This window comes from Miniopterus natalensis, chromosome 2 (genome assembly GCF_054644295.1).
Source record: "Miniopterus natalensis isolate mMinNat1 chromosome 2, mMinNat1.hap1, whole genome shotgun sequence".
Taxonomy (NCBI): domain Eukaryota; kingdom Metazoa; phylum Chordata; class Mammalia; order Chiroptera; family Miniopteridae; genus Miniopterus; species Miniopterus natalensis.
In genome coordinates, this window is record NC_142082.1 from 50726771 (window position 1) to 50747647 (window position 20877).

At 36.9% G+C, this 20877-nt stretch overlaps 1 protein-coding gene across 1 annotated transcript in view; it reads right to left on the minus strand.

Moving 5' to 3' along the window:
• Positions 1-20877, minus strand: part of SCEL (sciellin) — a 79309-nt gene that overhangs the window by 16157 nt on the left and 42275 nt on the right. Inside the window, exons 15-24 of the mRNA XM_087813834.1 lie at positions 19528-19587; positions 18524-18583; positions 17277-17336; positions 13697-13756; positions 13025-13084; positions 12072-12131; positions 10936-10998; positions 7367-7426; positions 7164-7223; positions 6965-7021 (exon numbers count right to left, since the gene is read on the minus strand). Coding sequence (XP_087669960.1) covers positions 6965-7021; positions 7164-7223; positions 7367-7426; positions 10936-10998; positions 12072-12131; positions 13025-13084; positions 13697-13756; positions 17277-17336; positions 18524-18583; positions 19528-19587 — 600 coding nt within the window. The remainder of the gene's footprint in view (positions 1-6964; positions 7022-7163; positions 7224-7366; positions 7427-10935; positions 10999-12071; positions 12132-13024; positions 13085-13696; positions 13757-17276; positions 17337-18523; positions 18584-19527; positions 19588-20877) is intronic.

Consider the following 20877-nt stretch of genomic DNA (forward strand, 5'->3'; position numbering starts at 1 on the left):
ATTCCAGCTTTTTGGATTACAGAAACATGAAAAATCAACCCCAAATTTGATTCAATCATTCATAATGTACAGGATAAATAGGACAATTACACTCTTCAATCTTGGGCTACCTTTATGATTTGACACATTTTTGTAAGATATAAGTATCCTCTGAAATGTTACTTATGTATTAGTTTACAGTATATCTTTGCTATAACACTGAGAATTCTTGATTAGTTTTTCATGAGTTTGGAAAAGCCTTTGTCATGAACCCTGCTGGTTAGGAGCATGGCCTAGGAGTCAGAGAGAGGCCATCTATCCCCCTTCTCTCCTTGGGCAACGTTTGACAACTTTTCTAAGCTTCCTTTTGTGAACTAGGACAATAATATCTAATCTTACAACGTTGCAGTGAGAATAAATGAGTTAATGTAGATAAACTGTGTGGACACAATGACGACAATTGTAGGTGAACTGAATAAGCATAAATAAATTATAGTTAATAGCACTGTAGTGACATGGCAGTAGGTGCTATTGATTCCAAAATTTTGAGGGACTACTGTTTCATTTTTCTTGCTACCCTAAATTTTCACATCTTTGGAATTAATTTCATATTCTGTAAATCTCTCTTCTGATCCCGAATAGTAGATTTAAACAAGATTATTTTACATAGAGTCAGTAGAAGGGCTCTCACTCAAAAAATTAATATTGATAAGGATGGAAAATAGTATTAAAATTTATCTTATATGTGGAATAAAATTTAATATTCTTCTCTATAACATCCAAACCCTTGATAATTGATAAATCTGCAAGTTAGTCAGCATTCCTTAACTACACTTACACACCACATTTAAAACACTAGCAAAGGGGACATCTGTAATACTTTCAACAATAAAGATAAATTTTAAAGTAAATAAATAAATAAACTAGATTTTAAAAACTGAAAAAATAAAATACCAGCTGCACACTTTTGGTGTAGGAAATATGCCAACCAATATATGTAAAATGTACAGGATTTCCACAGAAATCTCTCAGAAGTATCTAAATCATTTGATTCTGCAGCCTGAATATATAAATTTCAAAAAGGACTTCCTCAACATAAGTGCTAGAACTGTGTTGTAAGGAAACCTCCTTGATCACATCCTTCAAATTCAGCAATGGAGACACAAGGCTTTGCATTTGCCTCACCTCTGATGGTCACTCACTACTTACTAGAGCCACCCTATCGGCCTCCGGGCCACTGTAATATCCTAGGCATTAAGTGATCCTCCCCTTAACATTTTGAAATAACACTTAACTAAATATTTAGGGATAATGGAATAGAAAAGTGGAGTGTCATAGTATTTCATAATCCCGTTTCCTAGGAATGCTGGACTGGCAGAGTTGGCCATGGTGAGTAGTGAGGGATCACCAGAAAATGTGAATCTTGAGGAATTAGAATTTTGTCCTAGGAAGTGATTCTCTGCTAACCTTGGATGAACTGAGTACCATTTTTTCATTATAAGTTGAGAGTAGAGACACATGACCATGACCTAACATCACCTTGCACATAGTAGCTGCTCCAAAAATACTGTGGGAATTAAACGAAATGAATTTAAACTCTCTCTTTCTCCATCTCTGGGGGAAATCTACTATTACCTTACCTAGCTCTGGGAAGGACATGAAAGGGGCCCTAAGGGGAGGGTATCAGACCCTGAACCTTTAGGGCAGTCAGCTCCATCTACATCCAGGTACATAGCATGCACATGATCACATAAAAATGATCGGTAAAGCCCGTGATGGACATTTCACCTCCATTTGTGTCAGAACCTGCCTTACTTGATCCCTGAATTGAAAATATTTCTTTCTGTTTTTACACAGGTCCCAGCCCTGGCTTATTCCTTATTTTGGGATGTTGTTAAGTTGAATATGTCCCCCACTCACTGCCACCACTACATTCATATGTTGAAGTCCTAATGGCATTATGTCAGAAGGTGACTTTATTTGGAGATAGGGTCTTTAATGGAGACAATCAAGTTGAAATGAGGTATTAGGATGGGCCCTAATCCAATATGGCTGGTAGCTTTATAAGAAGAAGAAATTTAGACTCAGACACACACAGACGGAAGACAATGTGAAGACACAGGGTGACGACAGCCCTCTACAAGCCACGGAGAGAGGCCTAGAATAGGCCCCTCCCTCACGGCCTTCAGAGGGAACCAACCCTACTGACATCTTGATCTTGGGCTTCCAGCCTCCAGAACTGTGAGGAAATAAACTTCTGTTTTAAGCTACCTAGTCTGTGGTTGTGGTTATAGAGCCCTAGCAAACTGATACAGATCTGCTTCTGCCCTGGCAACATGATTAGGCTTAGTTTCTCAGCCTGGTGGTGGACATCTTCACTTCCTCCAGCATTTTTCACTCCTGGCTGCTGCAGACACTGTGTCTTTGCTCTGCCTACACCTTTCCCCCAACTTCCACCCCCTCCTCTACCCCCTCCCAAGTCCTTTTGGACCCTAGCTATTGTGAAGGAGAATGGGAATGGGCCTGAACCTGAGGAAAGACGAGAAACTAGAATCTTACAAATGCAATAACTACTGGCAGATAAGTCAAAATTGGAGCCTATGCACACCTTCAAAGAAGCACACTCCCAAAGTGGTCTTTGAACAAACCATATTATTAGTGGTATTTTTATTAAACAGTGTCACATATCAAGTTTGGTGGGTGGATTATAAGATTGAATTCTGAATAATCTATACTAAAATTTAAAGCAAAGTAAAAAGCTCCAGATTTTGTCAAGTACAAAATGTGTATTTGCTTTGGTTGTTTACCCTGATAGATGTCATCACCTAGGTTTGAAGATCCGATACAAGAAGATCAACTTCCCAAGCTGAAGGATGTAAAAAAAATTTCCCTTCTTTAATTAAGGCCACATCTTTTACACCCTGTCTTTTACACTGTGGCGGAAGATGAAGAGTTGTGAGTCAAAGTGTGAAAAAAGATTTTTATAGAAGCCCAGTCAAATGCTTCAGGGTCGAGCAAAAGGCTTGATTCCAAAACCTTTTTGTGTCAATTGCACCTTATAATTTTATAGTTTATGAGCAGCTGGAATTAACTCAAAGAAAAATCATCACTTTTCTGTGGATACAGTGAGAAGTGCTAAAAAGAAATTTTGTTAACCATAGCAACTAAAAATACTTTTCTTTATGTAGATTTCAAAATGCTTGGGAGAAAACATGAGCTGTCTGTTACATAGAGTCATAGCACACATTTTGTATCTAAGCATTTATCTGCGTTGTCATTACGTAATTCATTTTGCACTGTCCCATTAAGGAATATAACACTCCTTTACAGAGCCTACTAGGGAAAAAAATAGAGATTTGAGGGACCAAGGTATTATTGTCTTGTTTTTAAAATTAAATTTATTGGGATGACATTGGTCAATAACATAAGTTTCAAGAGTAAATTCTATAACCCATCATCTGTATATTGTACTGTGTGCTCACCACCCACAGTCTAGCCTCTTTCAGTCACCATATATTTGACCCCCTTTAATTATTGTCTCTTACTATACTACTTTTCCTAGGATAAGCACTGTATGAGAGAAAGTTAGCAGCTCACTCCCAACTGCTCTTCCTTTCTCATGAGACGTGGGAGGTACTTTTTAAAAGCCTCAATATGTTCTTCTCTCTACAGCTTACTTAAACTGCTTTTGTAGAGTATCAAACACATTTGCAAAATTAAGAGTCTCCATATAAAAATTTTACTATGGTACTTCTTTTATGCCAAGAACTAAATCTTAGGCTTTAACTGTAGTTTAAAATGAATATTTGTCCCTCTGAAAGGAGTATAGAATACAGAGAGATAACCATAAAATTCTTCAACTCTATTGACATCCCCAAATGGGCCCAGCTTTATATATTTTTACAGTTCTTTTTCAATGAGGGAGTGTCAAAGATTATATATTAAAGCAATTAACAGTTCCATAAAGAAATTGGAAAATTTATGTATTTTGAATATAAGATGTGATCAAGAATGTTAATGGCTCTAATTCACCATGGTTCACTGGGATTTGTCATGAGCAGGAGATAGCGGTTGGCGAAAGGAGACCATTTAGAAGACACCAGATTTCTTCATTCTGGTTTCACACATGGGACTCAGGATGTTAGAGCTGGAAAGCAATAGACTTTATCTAGGTGGATGATTATCAGGCCTTGGTTAGTTTCAGATTTCCCCCTTCATTCACAGAATATGTATTAAGTACCTATACGAGCCACACGTTGTGCTATGCACTGTAGATGGGGAAGTGAACAACACACCCAATCTCACCACTAAAAATCCTCTAGCTGCAGAGAAATGATTAAGTAATCATTTCCTCTAAGAGACAAATGCTATGGGACAGAAAGGAGAGAGCTTGAGAACATCTAGAGGGACCCCATGCAGGTGTGGTGGGGTGGGGTGGGGCTTTCCAGAGCCTGACGGAGAGACACCTAAGCTGAGGCCTAAAGGATAGCAGAAGTTCCCCACACAATCGCGATGTGGGACTGAGGACTGTGGAGTGTGGGCAAGTTAGGCTGTGGGTGGAATGCAACAGAGGATGGGGGGGAAGGCCTGCAGAGGAGGGGGGTGGGCTTTGGAAACCAGGCTATGGATACGGCTGTTGTCCAATGACAATGACTATGGCAGTGGGAAGCCACAGAAGGATTTGATCTGAAGAACGATGTGATCAGATAGCTCTACAGTGTGGCGAATGGCCTGAAAGGCAGAAAGTGCAACAGGCAAGAGAAAAACTAGTTAGGAGCCTGACCAGCAATCTAGACTATAGTAGCTGTGGGGATGACGAACAGTCTCAGTTCCTGAGATAATTAGAAGCATCCCAAGTAACCTGTTGATTATGGGGAATGAAGCAATGGAAAGAATCAGCGTCACCCTCTCCCACACCCTCCCGCTTCCTGTCTTGAGCAGAACTATGAGAAATACGCAGTAGGAAGGGGATCTTGTTAGAACACTAGAAACTTGGAGGTATGTCTCAGCAAACAGGAAGCCCTTAAAAAGATAGGAGTACAATACTTCCAATAGTTCAGAGCACTTTTTCCTACTTCAGATGAAGGATGCTTTCTCTAACTGTAAAGGCCTGTCACTAGGTGCTTTTCAACCTTCATTCGGGAGCAGCAGTTTATAGGCTACAAATAATTGACTATCTCCCTTTAACATGTCTTAGTTCATGATGATATGAAACTGTCACTGCAAAGAGCCTGCAGCTTCTCCCAGATTGGATGAAAATTCTGTGCACATCTGCATGTGTTCAGGTTGTTGTGTTCCTAGAAGGAGCTCAGGGACACCTGCTTACATTCTGATCGATGACTGAAGTTTATTCCGCCCCTAACTGTGAATTAAATATCCAGCTGTTGGAAATGTCAGCAAAATCACACAGAAAGAACTCTGATTCGCTGCTGTTACACTATTAAATAATCAGGGTTCACGTTGCATTGAATTGGATGTAAAAGTGCCTTGTGGCTATTATTCCCACTGGGAGGCACTTAAAAATGCCCCGTCTCTTTACCCACTAAAACCAAGCAGGCAGCATAGATGCGTTGTAGACACAGGTGGCTGAACCAACTGAATGAAGTCACTTTTTTCAAACAGGCAGCTTAGTCTTTCTTGCTTGTCTGTTCTGGGATAATTCTTGAACATCCAAGTCGATTATCATCAAATCTGATGTAAATACTAGAGAATCATCAAATATCACTTAGGTTACATTTGTGGATCAAGCTGCCATCTGAAAATAGCATGATGGCCAATATTTTAAATTTTTAAAAATAGAAATCCTGACTGTGTAAGGAGAATGTCTTCCTTTTATAGATATTTTATCAGGAGTTGCTGATACAAACAACATTTTTATAAAATTAGCCTCTTTCAATAAAAGGCAAAATTCTTATGAGACAGTTCCCATTGTCTGTCAACACAGCACATTTTCTAGAGGGAGGGAGGGAAGGAGAAGAAGGTCAGGGGAAGGGGGGAGGGAGGGAGAGAAGGGGAGAGTGAAAGAGCAGAGGGGGCGAGAGAGAACATTGTATGGAGTGGTCCCCTGAGAGAAGAGCTTGCTACAGTAGCCACATGTGGTTGCTAAACCTAATCACTCCTAAAACTGTTCCTAATAAAAAGAAAATCTGCCCCAACCAATACGATATGAAGAAATGGTTCCATATGTTAATTTGCTGTCTTCACTTCAGAATAGTGAGACTATGATTCCCAACTATGTATTTATGATAAAATTTCAGGTCAGTAGAACAACTTGGACTTCTAATACAATGCACTCAGGTGCATTATCTATTAACTATTAATAAAGCCCTTTAGGTGAATGATACGACATAAAGATGGTGAGTTATAAGATATTTGCAGAACTCAAATGGAAGTCCAAGGCTAAAGTCTGCTGAAGTACTGCGAGCCCATGCTAGCTGTGGGTCTGTAATTTTGAAGACCCTGAATTTCCTTTCCCATCCCTGCAGGTATCCATGTAAACCTACATGGTTCAGCTTCTCCAAAATACATTTTCTAATTTAATTTCACTCATTTTTCTTTTTAGTCCTGACATTCTATTTCCTAAAGACAATAAACACTAAGTTGCCTTAGTGCAAATAAAAAGTACAGAACTGAGTCTAACATCAAGCAATTGATTCCAGAAAAGTACAACATGTTTCCTTGCTGAACAGGAGACACCTGGGTTGTAAATGTGTCCCCCATTTGACACTAAAGAAAATAAAAGGCTTCAAGAAGGAAAAATAAATAAAAAAAGAAGAGACGAGAGACGAGAGACGAGAGACGAGAGGGAAGGGGAGGGAAGGGGAGGGGAGGGGAGGGGAGGGGAGGGGAGGGGAGGGGAGGGGAGGGGAGGGGAGGGGAGGGGAGGGGAGGGGAGGGGAGGGGAGGGGAGGGGAGGGGAGGGGAGGGGAAATACCTAACCCGGAACCTTGAGGACATGTCAAGATAGCTGGGCAAAGTCACTAACCTCTCCGTGTTCCTGAGAGCTGAAGGTTTCACTTTAATGAGGTCGTCCAGGTCTTGGCTATTCAAAAGAGAAGAAAATAAGCTGAAGTTAGTGATGGGCTTTTTGGTAGTGCTAGTTCAGCAAAGAAACATTGCAAACCCACTGCACCCAGGGACAACAGACACGTGGAAATGTGAAATGACTGCTTTTATGTGATCACCTCTGATTGCTCCTGACCGCTGCCGGATTCACTCTGATGAGGTTATCCAGATCCTGGTTTCTTTAAATGGAAAAATGAAAAGATTGCCCATTAATGATAAGGTTCTTTTGATAAGATCATTAAAGTTATAAATCTGCGTGATGTACTAATCAGGCACCATAGTCTTCCTGATGAAAGCACAAAAATTAATACAGTTCTATTACCTTTGGTTGTTGGCGACAGTTTCAGGATTCACTTTGATGAGCTTGTCAAGATCTTGATTTCTTTAAGTGGAAAGAAATTAAAGCAGCGAGGTTAGAGGTAATCGGGGTTTAAGCTGGTTGGAAATAGGAAGAAAGGATGTGTTATCTTGTCATTTAGTTTGAGATGTATTGACTTGGCACAGAACAGCCTTGAAGTAAGTTCTTTAACCAACCCAGGGGAGTGCAAATGATGCTGGATCAGAGGAAAAATTTCTCTGATCCACGAGCTTTGCTGCCAGAGCGGGTCTCCCAGGGCACACTGACCATGTGTTCACAGTGGACGTCTGGGGATTCAGAACTTTCCCCCCTGACATGTTTTAACTTTATGAAGACACAAACTGACTCTAGTGTCCTTGTTATTTTAAAAATCATATCCACCAACTAAATATATTTTAAGAAATAATAAGCTCTAAAATTGGGATTATCCTTAACATAAGATTTGGCAAAAGTGAGTTCCAGCAATCCCTCAAAATTGAGTTTTCTTCCCTCTCTGATGACTGACAAACCAAATGAGACTCAGTTGCTCATAGTCAAATAAGTGGCATCCTCTGAAATGTCTGATTCCTATTTGAAGTTCTGTTTCCCAGTCACAGGCCACTATTTGCTTTCACATGCTTTACTATCATTCACTGCCTCGGGATGATGCCCGTTTTTAGGGCTGGGAAGTTGTGATTTTTCTAAGCTTTCCTCTAAACCCCTTTTTAATATCTATTCAAAGGAATACAATCGCTTGTCCTGTCAAGAAATCCCAGTACTGATAACACATTTGGTCTTGGAGAGCAAATGTCTGTACCTCCTTCCCTCCAACAATGCTTTCTAATCATACAAAAATATAACATACTTTATTCATTAAAAACATTGATGCAAGGGAAGGGGAGCCACTTAGAGGTCAGTCATCAGAAAGGTCTGCATCCCCCCAGCCCCAACCTCTCCGCGTGCTTCCCCCCAGCTCCCGGATTCCCTCGGTTCCATCCATTCATCACCTTTCTCCTGTCTCTGGGGTACACAGAAAGCCCCTCACTGGATTTTCACTGTTTTGAATTATTTTCAATAATAATATTCTCAAAGATAATCAATTGCTATCCACAAATACTATTAAAAGAATGATGAACATATGAAAATTACCCATTGCAAACAAAACTATTGATTGTAAAATCTGTCATAAAGCTAAACTGTGCCTGAAAGACAACAATCCTTAAAATTAGGTTAATGGCACATATTAGAAGAAAAAATACAAAGAATAAAACTTTGTAGAGGAGATAATATGTTCAAAAGCCACAATCTTTCAATATATAAAATTAACTGCAAACATGAGAACTTCTATTTTAACCTTTCTGCTGAACATAGAAATCTTGATTCACCCAACTACCTAGAACAGTGATATTTAAACTACTGTTTTATAAAGACCATTAATAAATAAATATATTTTACATCACAGCCCGATACTCTTTTTTCAGACAGACAGACAGACACATGAAATAAAACATAAATTTCATGAAATAACACCCTCACTACATAAGAAGAACTCTCATTTTCTACTCTATTTAATTCATTTTATTTAATTGGGGAAAATGCTGATTGACACTCCCTAAATTACTTACAAGACCCTGTAATGGTTGCGACCCACAGTTTGAGAAACATTAACTTAGAAAACATAAATGTCTATGTTCTATTCATAGTCCTAAATGTTAATAAAACAAGGATCTCAATAACAGGCCTGAATTGCTTTGATTGAGAGCATCATGCAATTTATCTCAGTGAATTGAAAACAACAAATTTATCAACTTTTTTTTTTTTGGGGGGGCCCTTGGGTCCCTGCAAACACAGGAATCTTATATCTAAATTTTATCCAGGAAAAATGTAACATTTTTTCAACTCAAGTTACTGCTTTCATTTATTTTGGTTTAAGGATTTAGTAAAGGCATACATCTGACTATTAATACCTATTATTACTTCCATGTAGTTTAAAAGCTGTGCAATGCTTCGCAGTTATTTGCACATTTGTGTCATTGTCATCTATGAAGGAATCATTCACGTGACCTTATAAAGCAGTAAAAGACACCTCCTGGCTGTCCCATGGCAAGAGCAACAATCCCAGCTTTATAGCCTCCTCTGTTCCCCTGAGGTTCTCAATTAAGTCTGTGTGCTGTGATTTAAAGAATGGGTGTTGGGCTGGGAGTTAGGCTAGAAATTAGAAGAACTCAGGGAAGACAGATTTTTGCCCCTGGCCTCAGTATTCTCATCTGTAAAATGAGGAGATTGGATTGGATCATCTCTAAGGCTCTGACCACCTCTAACATCTACTATTTCTAGGAATCTAGGAATCTGAAGTTTACTGCTTGTCAATTAGCTATTCAATGCCTTTTTTTCCTTTTAAATGTAAAGCACTAACAATGCATTCTACATCCAGCAAGCAGTACATGAGTATTCCAAAACGTAATATATTAAATTGACAACCTATTATCATCTTGGAATAACATCTCTGTGCCCCATAATTACCTTTAATCTATGATAATTGCCTGCTGTTAATAGGATTCAGAATGTCTACTGAATTCTCTTTTTGGTGTCCATGGCCTATAATTATATCTAGTGCACTACTCATGATACCAGCTGTAAGCTTCAAACCCAGTAGGTGCTCAGCAATTATTCACTGCCTAACAGATCACAGGACTACTATCCGTCGTCCACTAGTTCTCTCTAGTGGTGACCCTGGTCAAATCACCTAATCTCTCTGAATCTTAAATTCCTCTTCAGTGAATTGATTTGATTCAAATGCAACATCTTTTCAAATGTTCAAACTAACTGGGCTATGAGTTCTCTGAGGTTCCTTTATTTCACCTCTAAAATTTTCATATGTACCAATTAAACTCAAGAAGAAAAATCATAAAAACATTGTTAAGATATATATATTTGTATATTAATAGTGCATAATGATATAAAAATCTTCATATAACCAGAGACAAAAAGTGAATTTCATCAACTTACAGATACTACTTAAAGAATTACCAAAATTTAGGTCCATAACTTTGCTGGGAGCAGCAAACCATCTAAGAAACAGTAAACCTCATAAAATTTCCACTAACTACCAGAAAATACTCTTCAAAAACAAAGGTGAATCATATTTGCTGGTGCTGAGTCTAATGAAGTGTCTAGGCATTTAAAAAATTATCATTAATACATTTTAATCAATTTGAGAGACAAAGGCATTAATATCAATTCTGCAAAACAAACAGCACATAGACGTTAGATTCCTGCCACAATCACTCTCTTCAGTTGCTTTACTTGAGGCTGAAAAAAGTGAAGCTACCACCATATAAGTTTTTCAGCTGCCTTTCTTTCTTGCTATTAACAAATAAATCATCTAAATTTCCAGTGACATATAAAAATTGTGATGCTTTTAAAAGACTATATTCAATTTGTAAATAGAATGATTATAAGTCATTTGTATTGATATTGTGCTTAGTTAAGGAGAAACAAAACAAAACAAAAAAAGAAAAGAAAATGAGAAAGAAAAAAAATCCTTCTCTTACCCAGCCATGTTTTTGACAGCTTTGGGGCTTAGATTAATAAGTTTATCAAGACCTTGTTCACTGCTAAAACAAAATAAAATAAAAGGTCAAATTCAATTGGTATCAGCAAATTTTATGACTGGCATTTTTTCCTTTTGACAGTTGAATCATTCCATGAAATCTTAGATTAAAAGTGATAAATGTATTGTTTCTACTTTATATACATTAGTTATCTTTTTAAAATTCTCAAAACAACCTAATAAGATGTATATTACTACCCCTTCCCCCCTTTATAAACAATGAAACTGAGCTTTAGAGAAGTCAAGACACTCCTAGGGGCCAGGTACCTAAGAAGTGACTGAGGGTGACCCAGGATTGAAACCCTGGCAACTGGATGCCAAACCCATGCTTCCTTTTGCAAACACCCTTCCTCTCTCTCTGTTCACGATTCCTTACATCTGCACAGCGCTTTTCACCAACATTATCCTCACAAGAATTAAAAGGCAGCTTGGAGTTGCTCTGCCATGCTTTTCTCAACTTCTGTTCCATTGTATAATGCATCTTAACTTCTCGAGAAGACAGAAACAAATTCAACGTCATGCAAAAATATTCTAATCAAGTATAAGAATGTTATGTTGCTAATTTTCTTAGGAATCGTTTAAAAAGTAATCCTTGGGTTTGCGAAGGAGTAGAGAGCCAATTTATCTTTAATTTATTCCATTTTATAAACTGACAATGAGCTAAGAATAATTTTTTTAAAATAACCTCCTAACTTTAGTTTTTTTTCAGTGGTAGACAGTAAGAGGAGAGGGGAATAAATGAGGGAGGAAGAAGGAAGGAGAAATTTTCTTCACATGAAAATCTTCTTTAGACTGCTTAGCTCTAGGAAATTGTTTTGGGGTGATGTTTCTCTCATAGGCATGGGCCACAAACCCCATACTGATAAGAGATCTTTTAAAAAATTCTGTCCCTTCCACGAAAGCTCACAGCCAGGGAGCCCTGAGCAAGGACGTAAACCCAGGTTGCTGACACAGAGCTGTTGATTTGGGGTCCCATCACTGACTGTTTCTATGAAGGGGCAATACATTTCATCACATTTTTAAAGTTGAACAGGAAAAAGAAGCAGAGGAGAGAGAGGAGAGTTCCATGAACCTCACCTTTGGGTAGATCTCTTTGTTTCAGGAGAGACTTTGATGAGGCTGTCCAGACTTTGACCCCTTTAAAACGTTATAGAAATAATCAGATCAGTGGTCAATTCACATCATGTGGTTGTAAATATTTATTAAAACTTAAAAATATTTTTATTATAAAAATATTTTATTATGAAATAATTATTTATTAAAGCAGAGATATCTCAAAGGGTTGGAGTTTTTCTGTGCTGATCATGAATATATATTTTTTGGCCCTAACTATAACTGCATAGAAATAATAAACAATAACTAAGGTTTTTAGAAAATTTATGATGTGCCAGGCACTGCCCTAAGTGATTTACATAATTTATGTGATTTAATCCTCACATCAATTCTATGACATAAGAAGAACTATCACCCCAATTTCATGAAGAGTAAAACTGAGACATAGAGAGATTGAGATTTTCCTACATGGCTAATAGTGGCAGGGTTGGAACTAAAAGCTAAGTAACCTAACTCAGAATGCATGCACTTTCCATTCCTCCAACCATCTTATCGGGATGTAGTAATGGAATTAGTGTTGGAAGTAACTAGAGAACACTTGGCCCAACCTCCTCACTTTGAGGGTGAGAAAACTGAAGCCCAAACAGGGGGAGAAGCCAATCCCGTTCGCACAGCTAGTGAGGCAGAGCCAGGCCTACACCCGCGTCTATGGGTTCCAGTCCCGTTCTGTTCCCCTCTCCTGTGCCACCCCTCTGCTTAGAAAAATAAACAGATCAGCAAATAAAAGCATCCTGTCCATCCTGGAAAAACAACTATTCATCTAATAATTGTTCACATTTTAGATGTAAGGTTGTAAAGGTTACATGGCTTCTCTTGAACTCTCACTGAGCTCAGTGTCAGTCAGCTGAAATGATGATTTAATTCTATTTTAAGCACTGGTCAGCATGAAACAAAAAAGAAGAGCTATTAAATCTCACCCTTGCACACTTTTTTCTGTTCTTGGATTCACATTGATGAAGTTATCAAGGTCTTTGGAACTTTAAACAAAAAAAGCAAATAAATACAAGGTAAATAAAAATGGAATTAAATCAACTAAGTATTTTAATTTAAAGAATATATGTACTCAAGATGAATTATATTATTAAGTTTTGGTATTTGAATTAATACCAATATATGCCCTTCATTTAAAAGAGTAGGAAAAAAAAATGACCTCTATACAAATCATGGACATACTGGCTCAGTTTCTCATTTACCCTCAAAATAAAACCATAAAAGTAGGCAAGATTGAGTTTTTTTTTTTTTTTAAAAAATCAGTTCAGGAATTATATAATGATTTGCCCAAAACTCTCACTTGGTCTCTCTAAGTACTCCATCTAATGCTGTAGCTGTGCTCTATTTTGTTAATAATTTACATTTATAGTGCATTTTCACTTTAAGGGGATTTTATATCCATGAAAGGTGGGAGAAACATTATTTCTCATTTCATAACTAAAGAAGCCTAAGCTCAGTGTGTTCAAGGCACCCACATGGCAAATACTGGAGTCTAGACTTTCTGATTCCAATTCAAACACTTTTCAACACAGCTGCTCTGATGAGTGCCACAAATTGAGGCAGATGGGGAAGGAAGAAAGATAAGAAGCAGTCCTCACCCTGAGTCACTTCTGTTTACTTCAGGGGTCACTCTGTTGAGATTATCAAGACTCTGGCCCCTTTAAAACATTAAAGAAATGATGAGGTTAATGAGAGATTAATACCGAGTGGGTAAAATTATTTATTAAAATTCAGAAACAGTATAAACACTTACTGAGATCTTGCCAAAGAGCTGAAGATTGTTAAAGGTGACTATGCAGAAGAATGTGGGAATTTATCCGTCCCTAAAACTCACTGAGACTCAGTGAGACAATATTTTAATCTTGGAGCCACTGTGCCAGTAGCAAGGGCTGTACTAGGACATGGTTTCTATGATGATTTACCTAATGGTATACTCTTAACCTTTGCCAGGTGCACTAAACATTTTGTAGTAGTCTATATATACATCTCATGGAACATTCCAGAAGGCATCCACTTAATATCTAACTTCAACATGCTGTGGGACTTTCAAATCAACTTTCGAGAATATATCTTTTGTAAATGACATTCTTTAGCAAGTTTGCTATTCACAACAATGGATTAAGATTAATATACCAGTTTGTTAAAGTCCCTGATATACCACCTGGTAGCTGCTTCGGGTACTTATAACTGTGTGTTAAAAACTACAAATTTTGACTAGTTCTGTGTCAGCAACAAACAACACAAAGATTAAAATCTAGGGAGCTCTTAAATGTAAAATATATTTACTGTAATATAAAACTCTACATAGTCACTGAGAACACGCCAGTACTTTATTGTTACCCTTTAGTATCTGCTTCTGATCTTAATGGAATTTTGCTTTTCTTACTATTTCTCCTTACCCTGTGGCCCTACTAAGATCGTATCATAAAGTCTCTGTGTTGCATCTATATATTAAAGATACAAATATTTGGAAGCAACCAGATGTTGACTCAACTTTTACTTGTACCCAAATTTCTGAAAAGGTGTATACCACTAAAAGCAGCAAAACAAATTGTAAACTTTTTCATACAAATAATGAAACAATTAACCCAACAGGAACAGCCATTCTATTCCAGAATACTCCTTGTTGACTTTTTTAAACACGTGACTGGTTTTTGCTTAAACAAAGTATGTGAGATTTAAATACCAGTGACCAAAAAGAAAAATTCCTGGGATTCTATGTCCAGGTTTTCGTACTCAAAAAATAACATGGCAATAAGCATTATGACTCCTTCTTGATAATATTTGTGTTGTTTGTGGGGTTTGCTTTGATTGTATTGCCAAGACCTTGATCTCTTTAAACATATTAAATAAAGTCCATATCAGTATAAGGTTGTTAAAATTTCCAAGTTTGTAAAGTCACTAAGGCAGGAATGAGCCTGGGATAGAAAAAGGATCAGTCTGGCTGGACTTTATTGAACAAGTAAAAGGCCATCGCCAATGGTTAGAATTTTATTCTACCTGAAACGTGATAATACTGAGACCTTTTAATAAGGGAGGAAACATAACCTTATTTTACTTCTAAAAGATGTACAGACTACTGCACACATAACCATACACACATGAATCTCCATGAACTTTTGTATGCATATGTACACATATCACACATAGGCATGTGGATACACCCATACATACCAACATGTGAAAAATAATAGGTGAAATACTCTCTTTAATAAAATACTCTCTTTAATAAAAATTATAAAGGAAAACATGGATTTTTTTAGAGAGCCACAGTAAATTAAATATTTGAACAGTATCTAAATCATTAAGAAAACATAATCCACCTGACCTTTATTACTGCTAACAGTTACTTGTATCTACTATGTACTAGGCATGATAATATTATGATTCCTAATTTGTAGATGGGTAAACTGAGGCACAGAAACACAGCTAGCCAGTGACAGAGTCAGAATTGAATCCAGGTCTTTTGGACTCCTTGTTCACATTCACTACCTCAAGTTACCTCCCCGAACCACCAAAGTAGCCAAGGAAGTCAATGCTTTCTTCTCACTCTGCTGGTTGCAAAATTGTAGAAGTCTCTAGGCCTCTGACCAAGCCGGGCTGCTGAGAACAGCGCTGGCTGACCGTGAGTGCCTCAGCTCTTCAGCTGGCTGAGCCCTTGCTCTGTGACTGGGCCTACAGGCATCAGTGACACATTTTAGAATCTAATAATACCACGTACTGGGTTAACTGAATGAAAACGAGTCCAACTAAAACCACATGGAAATATTTGGTACACTGTTTTCAGCAACATGCCAACAAGCTCATTTTTAAAACTATTTCCATATGAGGGGGTTTTGGATGAGATTCACATTCAAGTCCACAGGCTGAGTAAAGCAGATAGCTCTCCCTAACATGAGTAGGCCCCATCTAATCAGTTGAAGCCCTGAACAGAACAAAATATCTGAGTAACAGGGGACTTTGCCTGCCTGACTACTTAATGTGACATTGGTCTTCTCTTGCACTTGGACTAGAACTTATATGATCAACTCTCCTGGTTCCCAGGCCTTCAGACTTGGACTTGGAACTACAACATGGGCTGACCTAGGTCTCCAACTTGCTAAATACAGAGCTTGAGACTTCTCAGCATGAGATAGTTCCTTATAATAAATTTCTCTCTATCTATCATCTATCTATCATCTATCTATCTATCTATCTATCTATCTATCTATCTATCTATCTATCTATCTATCATCTATCTATCTATCTATCTATCTATCTATCTATCTATCTATCATCTATCTATCTATCATCTATCTATATCTATCTATCTATCTATATCTATCTATCTATCTATCTATCTATCTATCTATCTATCTATCTATCATCTATCTATCTATCATCTATCATCTATCTATCATCTATCTATCTAATCTATCATCTATCTATCATCTATCAATCTATATCTATCTATCTATCTATCTATCTATCATCTATCTATCTATCATCTATCTATCTATCTATCTATCTATCTATCTATCTATCTATCTATCTATCTATCATCTATCTATCTATCATCTATCTATCTATCATCTATCTATCTATCTATCTATCTATCTATCTATCTATCTATCTATCTATCTATCTATCATCTATCTATCATCTATCATCTCCTATTGGTCCTGCTTCATTGAAGAACCCTAATTAATACATACATACACTTACACATACACACTACTTATATAGACACACATATACATACATACAGGGTGGGGCAAACCGAGATTTACAGTTGTGAGTATGGGAAACAGGTTATTATTCTTATATTCTTATTTATTATTTATTGTATTATTTTCAATAGGAACAACTGTAAACCTACTTTTGTCCCACCCTGTATATACACATACTTCTTATACACACACACATACATACATACAAAGAAATAAATCACTTAGCTCAGAAGAGCTCAGTCAAAATTCCCATTTTATATCTCAAAATCTACCTGACAGCAACCTTCACCCAAGAATAAAATGCATTTCTGTGTACCAGTTGCATAGATTTGCTTAATCTGATGTGTTTCAGGAAAAGAGAGTTCCGTTTTGGCTTGATTTTCAGTGTACTCTCCTGGATGCAAGCACTCAGAATGCTAATATGCTGACAAATGCCAGACAAAGGGAGGAGAAAAGCGCTGTGTCTTACCTCTTGATATTTTTATTTGTTTCAGGATTCACTTTAATATGCCCACTGAGGTCTTGTTTTCTTTGAGTAAGAAAATAAAATTTAATGAGGGTTGTTAAAATAAAACACTAATCAAGTGAACAATGATTGGAAAAATTAAGTGGTAAATCTACAAGTTCTCTAGCATTGTAATTTTTCAAGCTCTAAATGCAAATGAAAATTCTCTTACATTTTGAGCTGAAGACTCAAAATGTAAGTTTATTTTTTTTGTTAATAAGAAACATCTTTTTTTTATTTTGTTCTCAAAATGCATAGTTATATGTGAAACTTATTATTTAACAAAATCAACTTTGCCTTCAGATAATCTTGTAAGAATACTCCAAATGGTCAGCATTGAAGTTAGATAAAGTTCTATACTAGATCCAGTCAGGATATAAATTTCTACTCAACAAATCACATATAATTGCCTATTCTGTTTTTTTTTAATATGAGTAATGTTAATAATAATGATAATAAGTTTAAAACATTAAAACTAATAAATATTATTACTAATAAATATTTTTAATAATAAAAATATATCCTTTCAAATAAACTCAACCATTTCCCCAACTCAAACCTTTTAAAAATAATTGGGTTATGATGAGTTACAAAGGACAAAAAAGAGATACCTTAGATGGTAGAAAAATTAATGACCCGCTTCTCAGAGGACATGTTTCCCTCATTAAAATCCACTGAGTGATACCAAAAGGAGTAGAACCTGAACCAAAAAGGGACAGCAGAGGACAGCAACGGACCCTGGTTGAGTCGCCCTGCCCTGTCCCCAGAGTCAGGAGAGAAGCGGGAGGGTGTCCTCACTCCCAGCGGGTGTGCCTGCCCGCCCCTCCGCTGGCTGCCTTCTGAGGCCACCGTCCTTAGAGAAGTTCATTTACAAGAGTTTTAATGAAACCTCACTCTTGGCTATCTTTGTCATTTTGGAGTTCCACTTTGAAAATATCTAGACTGTGCTTTTGTTGGACACAAGAAATTCAACTAGTAACTCATTCTTAAAAATAAATCAAAGTCCAAAATCTTGGAGAAAAGGCAGCATTGGGACAATTCTTAAAAAGTAAGTGATTTTATTTTAGAGCAAGGAGGGAAGGCCATGTGGCCCATTGCTATTTTCCAAATCCACGCCAGTAAAATATGTTTGTGCAGTTAAAATGCCAACTCATTTTGTCTTATTAACTGTCAGTTACAGAAATCAGATTTAAGGCACTAATAAGTCTTGCCCGGTGGTATTTTCACTTCCTCTGGGATTCCTTTTGATAGCATTGTCAAGGTCTTCACCTCTTTTAAAAAAGTTTAGATCAGTTTCAAAGTATTATGGGTGTACATATATATATTCCATATTATTGATTAATTCAAGATTTTAAAGACTATTATTATAGTGATATTAAATTCATTTTTATTATAAAATTTCCTATAAATAATGTAGTTAAATTAATATTTGGGACTTAATTGGGCTGTATGTGAATGTAAATTCACATAGAATGTGCTGCAGACTCTCCACAGTGAAGGGCAGTGCAGCAGGGGTCAGGCACAGAAGAGAAAAGACAAACTTAGAGATGAGACCCCCTCAGTATCACTGAGAAGATCACACAATTAATCTGACCAAAAATAACCAGGATTCAGAAACATCAAAGCAATTCTCACTCTCTGTTAGTTTTATCTACCCTGGCTTTTGCTTTGATGATTGTTTAGAGATCTTGAGTTCTTTGAAAAACCATGAAAACTTCATAGCAGTTAGGTCGCATTTGAATTTTATCTGAAATTCGTACAAACAAGAATGTCCCTGAAAGGATGTCAGATGTTTCCAGGGCCAGGTGACCAGAAAGACCCTTGATGTAACTATCCTTAGATTCTCTTTATTAATTTCCACAGTAGTACTTGCTTTAAATCAGTTTAGCAAAACTTGTTCACACACCTCTCACGTTGCAATTTTGTGCTTTATATTTCTTAATTTAAGTATAAAATTTGGCTCATTTTAAAATTATTTAAGAAAATATGGAATAAGAGATTATGTAGCAGGTTTTCCTAAATTTACTTTAATGTAATTCAACCATGTGGTCCTATGGAAACAGCATTCATCCTATTCCTTTGCCTAGTAATCTCTAATAGGCCTAAAAGTGCAACCTTCTCTGTGACAGGGAAGCATGGCACTCCCGTTTTTAATGAGGTGTAAAAAGCTAACCTAAAAAAAAGAGAGCCCCCTCAAGTTAGAAGTTTTACTTACCCTTTCTCATTTTTGTCAGTCTTTTGATTAACGTGGATAAAACTGCCAAGGCCTTGGTTTCTTTATAGCATTGGGATGGTGGTGAGGGGGGAGGGCAGAGCAACAGACAGAGAAAGAAATAGAACAATTCAATCTCTTATGACAAGAGCAGATTTCTCACAACAGGGGTAAGATGTTATCAGTACCTAAAATGTTGGAAGTTCTTAGAAATATTTAATTCAAGTGCCTCTACTCATGCAAGATGCTGATGAGTTATAGTAACTATTCTAATAGTAAGGTCCTAACAATCCTTCAGTTATGATTAAATCAATTCAACGTATAAATTCCCTCCAGCTCTCAGTTTTTTCTTTCTTTGTCTTTTATGAGTGAGTTGGCAGGGAGCCAACTTTAATGTCTGTTGAGACATTGTCTTCTTTAAACATGAAAATCGTTCACATCAGGGGTAGAAGTCAAACAATCAACATTTTTCACCTAAACGCATTGAAGGTTTAAAGAAGTCATTTTTAATAAAAAGTTCGAGGTTCTGAGTAACCTTGGAAAAGTGGAAATGACTCTGTGATGGCTCTAGTACTTGATATAAATTGACCATAACCAATAAAACTTTCACATGCCAATAACGTAAAACTATTAGGAGATGTAAGAACTTAACCCTTTAAAGTCCCCAATTGTCCAAGCATTCCCCTTTGCTATTTTCATGTCTCTGATTTCACTGTGATAAGACTATTGGTACTTTAATTTCTTTCAATATAAGAAAGAAAGAAGGGAGGGAGAGAGACAGGGAAGAGTAAAAAGGGACTGTGGACTCCACCCACTACACCAACAAGATCAGAAATCCCTGCATCAAAGCCCAGTTGCTACTAAGTTATCCCAGATTACAAATCATTTTTGTTCTCTCCTCATTTCTAGTCCAAGAAATGACTTTTGTGGAATCATTTCTACTTCTTTTCCACTACTTTTGTGGAACTTTCTAAACTTCATTTTTAAAATATCTTAAATCCGCCCGGCTGGGCGTGGCTTAGCAGTTGAGCATTGACCTATGATCCAGGCGATCGGGGTTTGATTCCTGGTCAGGGCACATGCCCAAGTTGTGGGCTGCAGCCAATCAATGACCCTCTCATCATTGATGTTTCTCTCTCTCTCCCCCTCTCCTTTCCTCTCTGTGAAGTCAATAAAAATATATTTAAAAAATAATAATAATAAAATAAAATAAAATATCTTAAATCCCATCTTTTCCTGTGAAGTTTATAAAATCACTTACAGAAAATTGGCTATTTTCTACTTCCACTTGTCTCCACTTGAAAAAAGTTAACCAGTAATAATACTTGCACATTTACACTGTAATAATATATT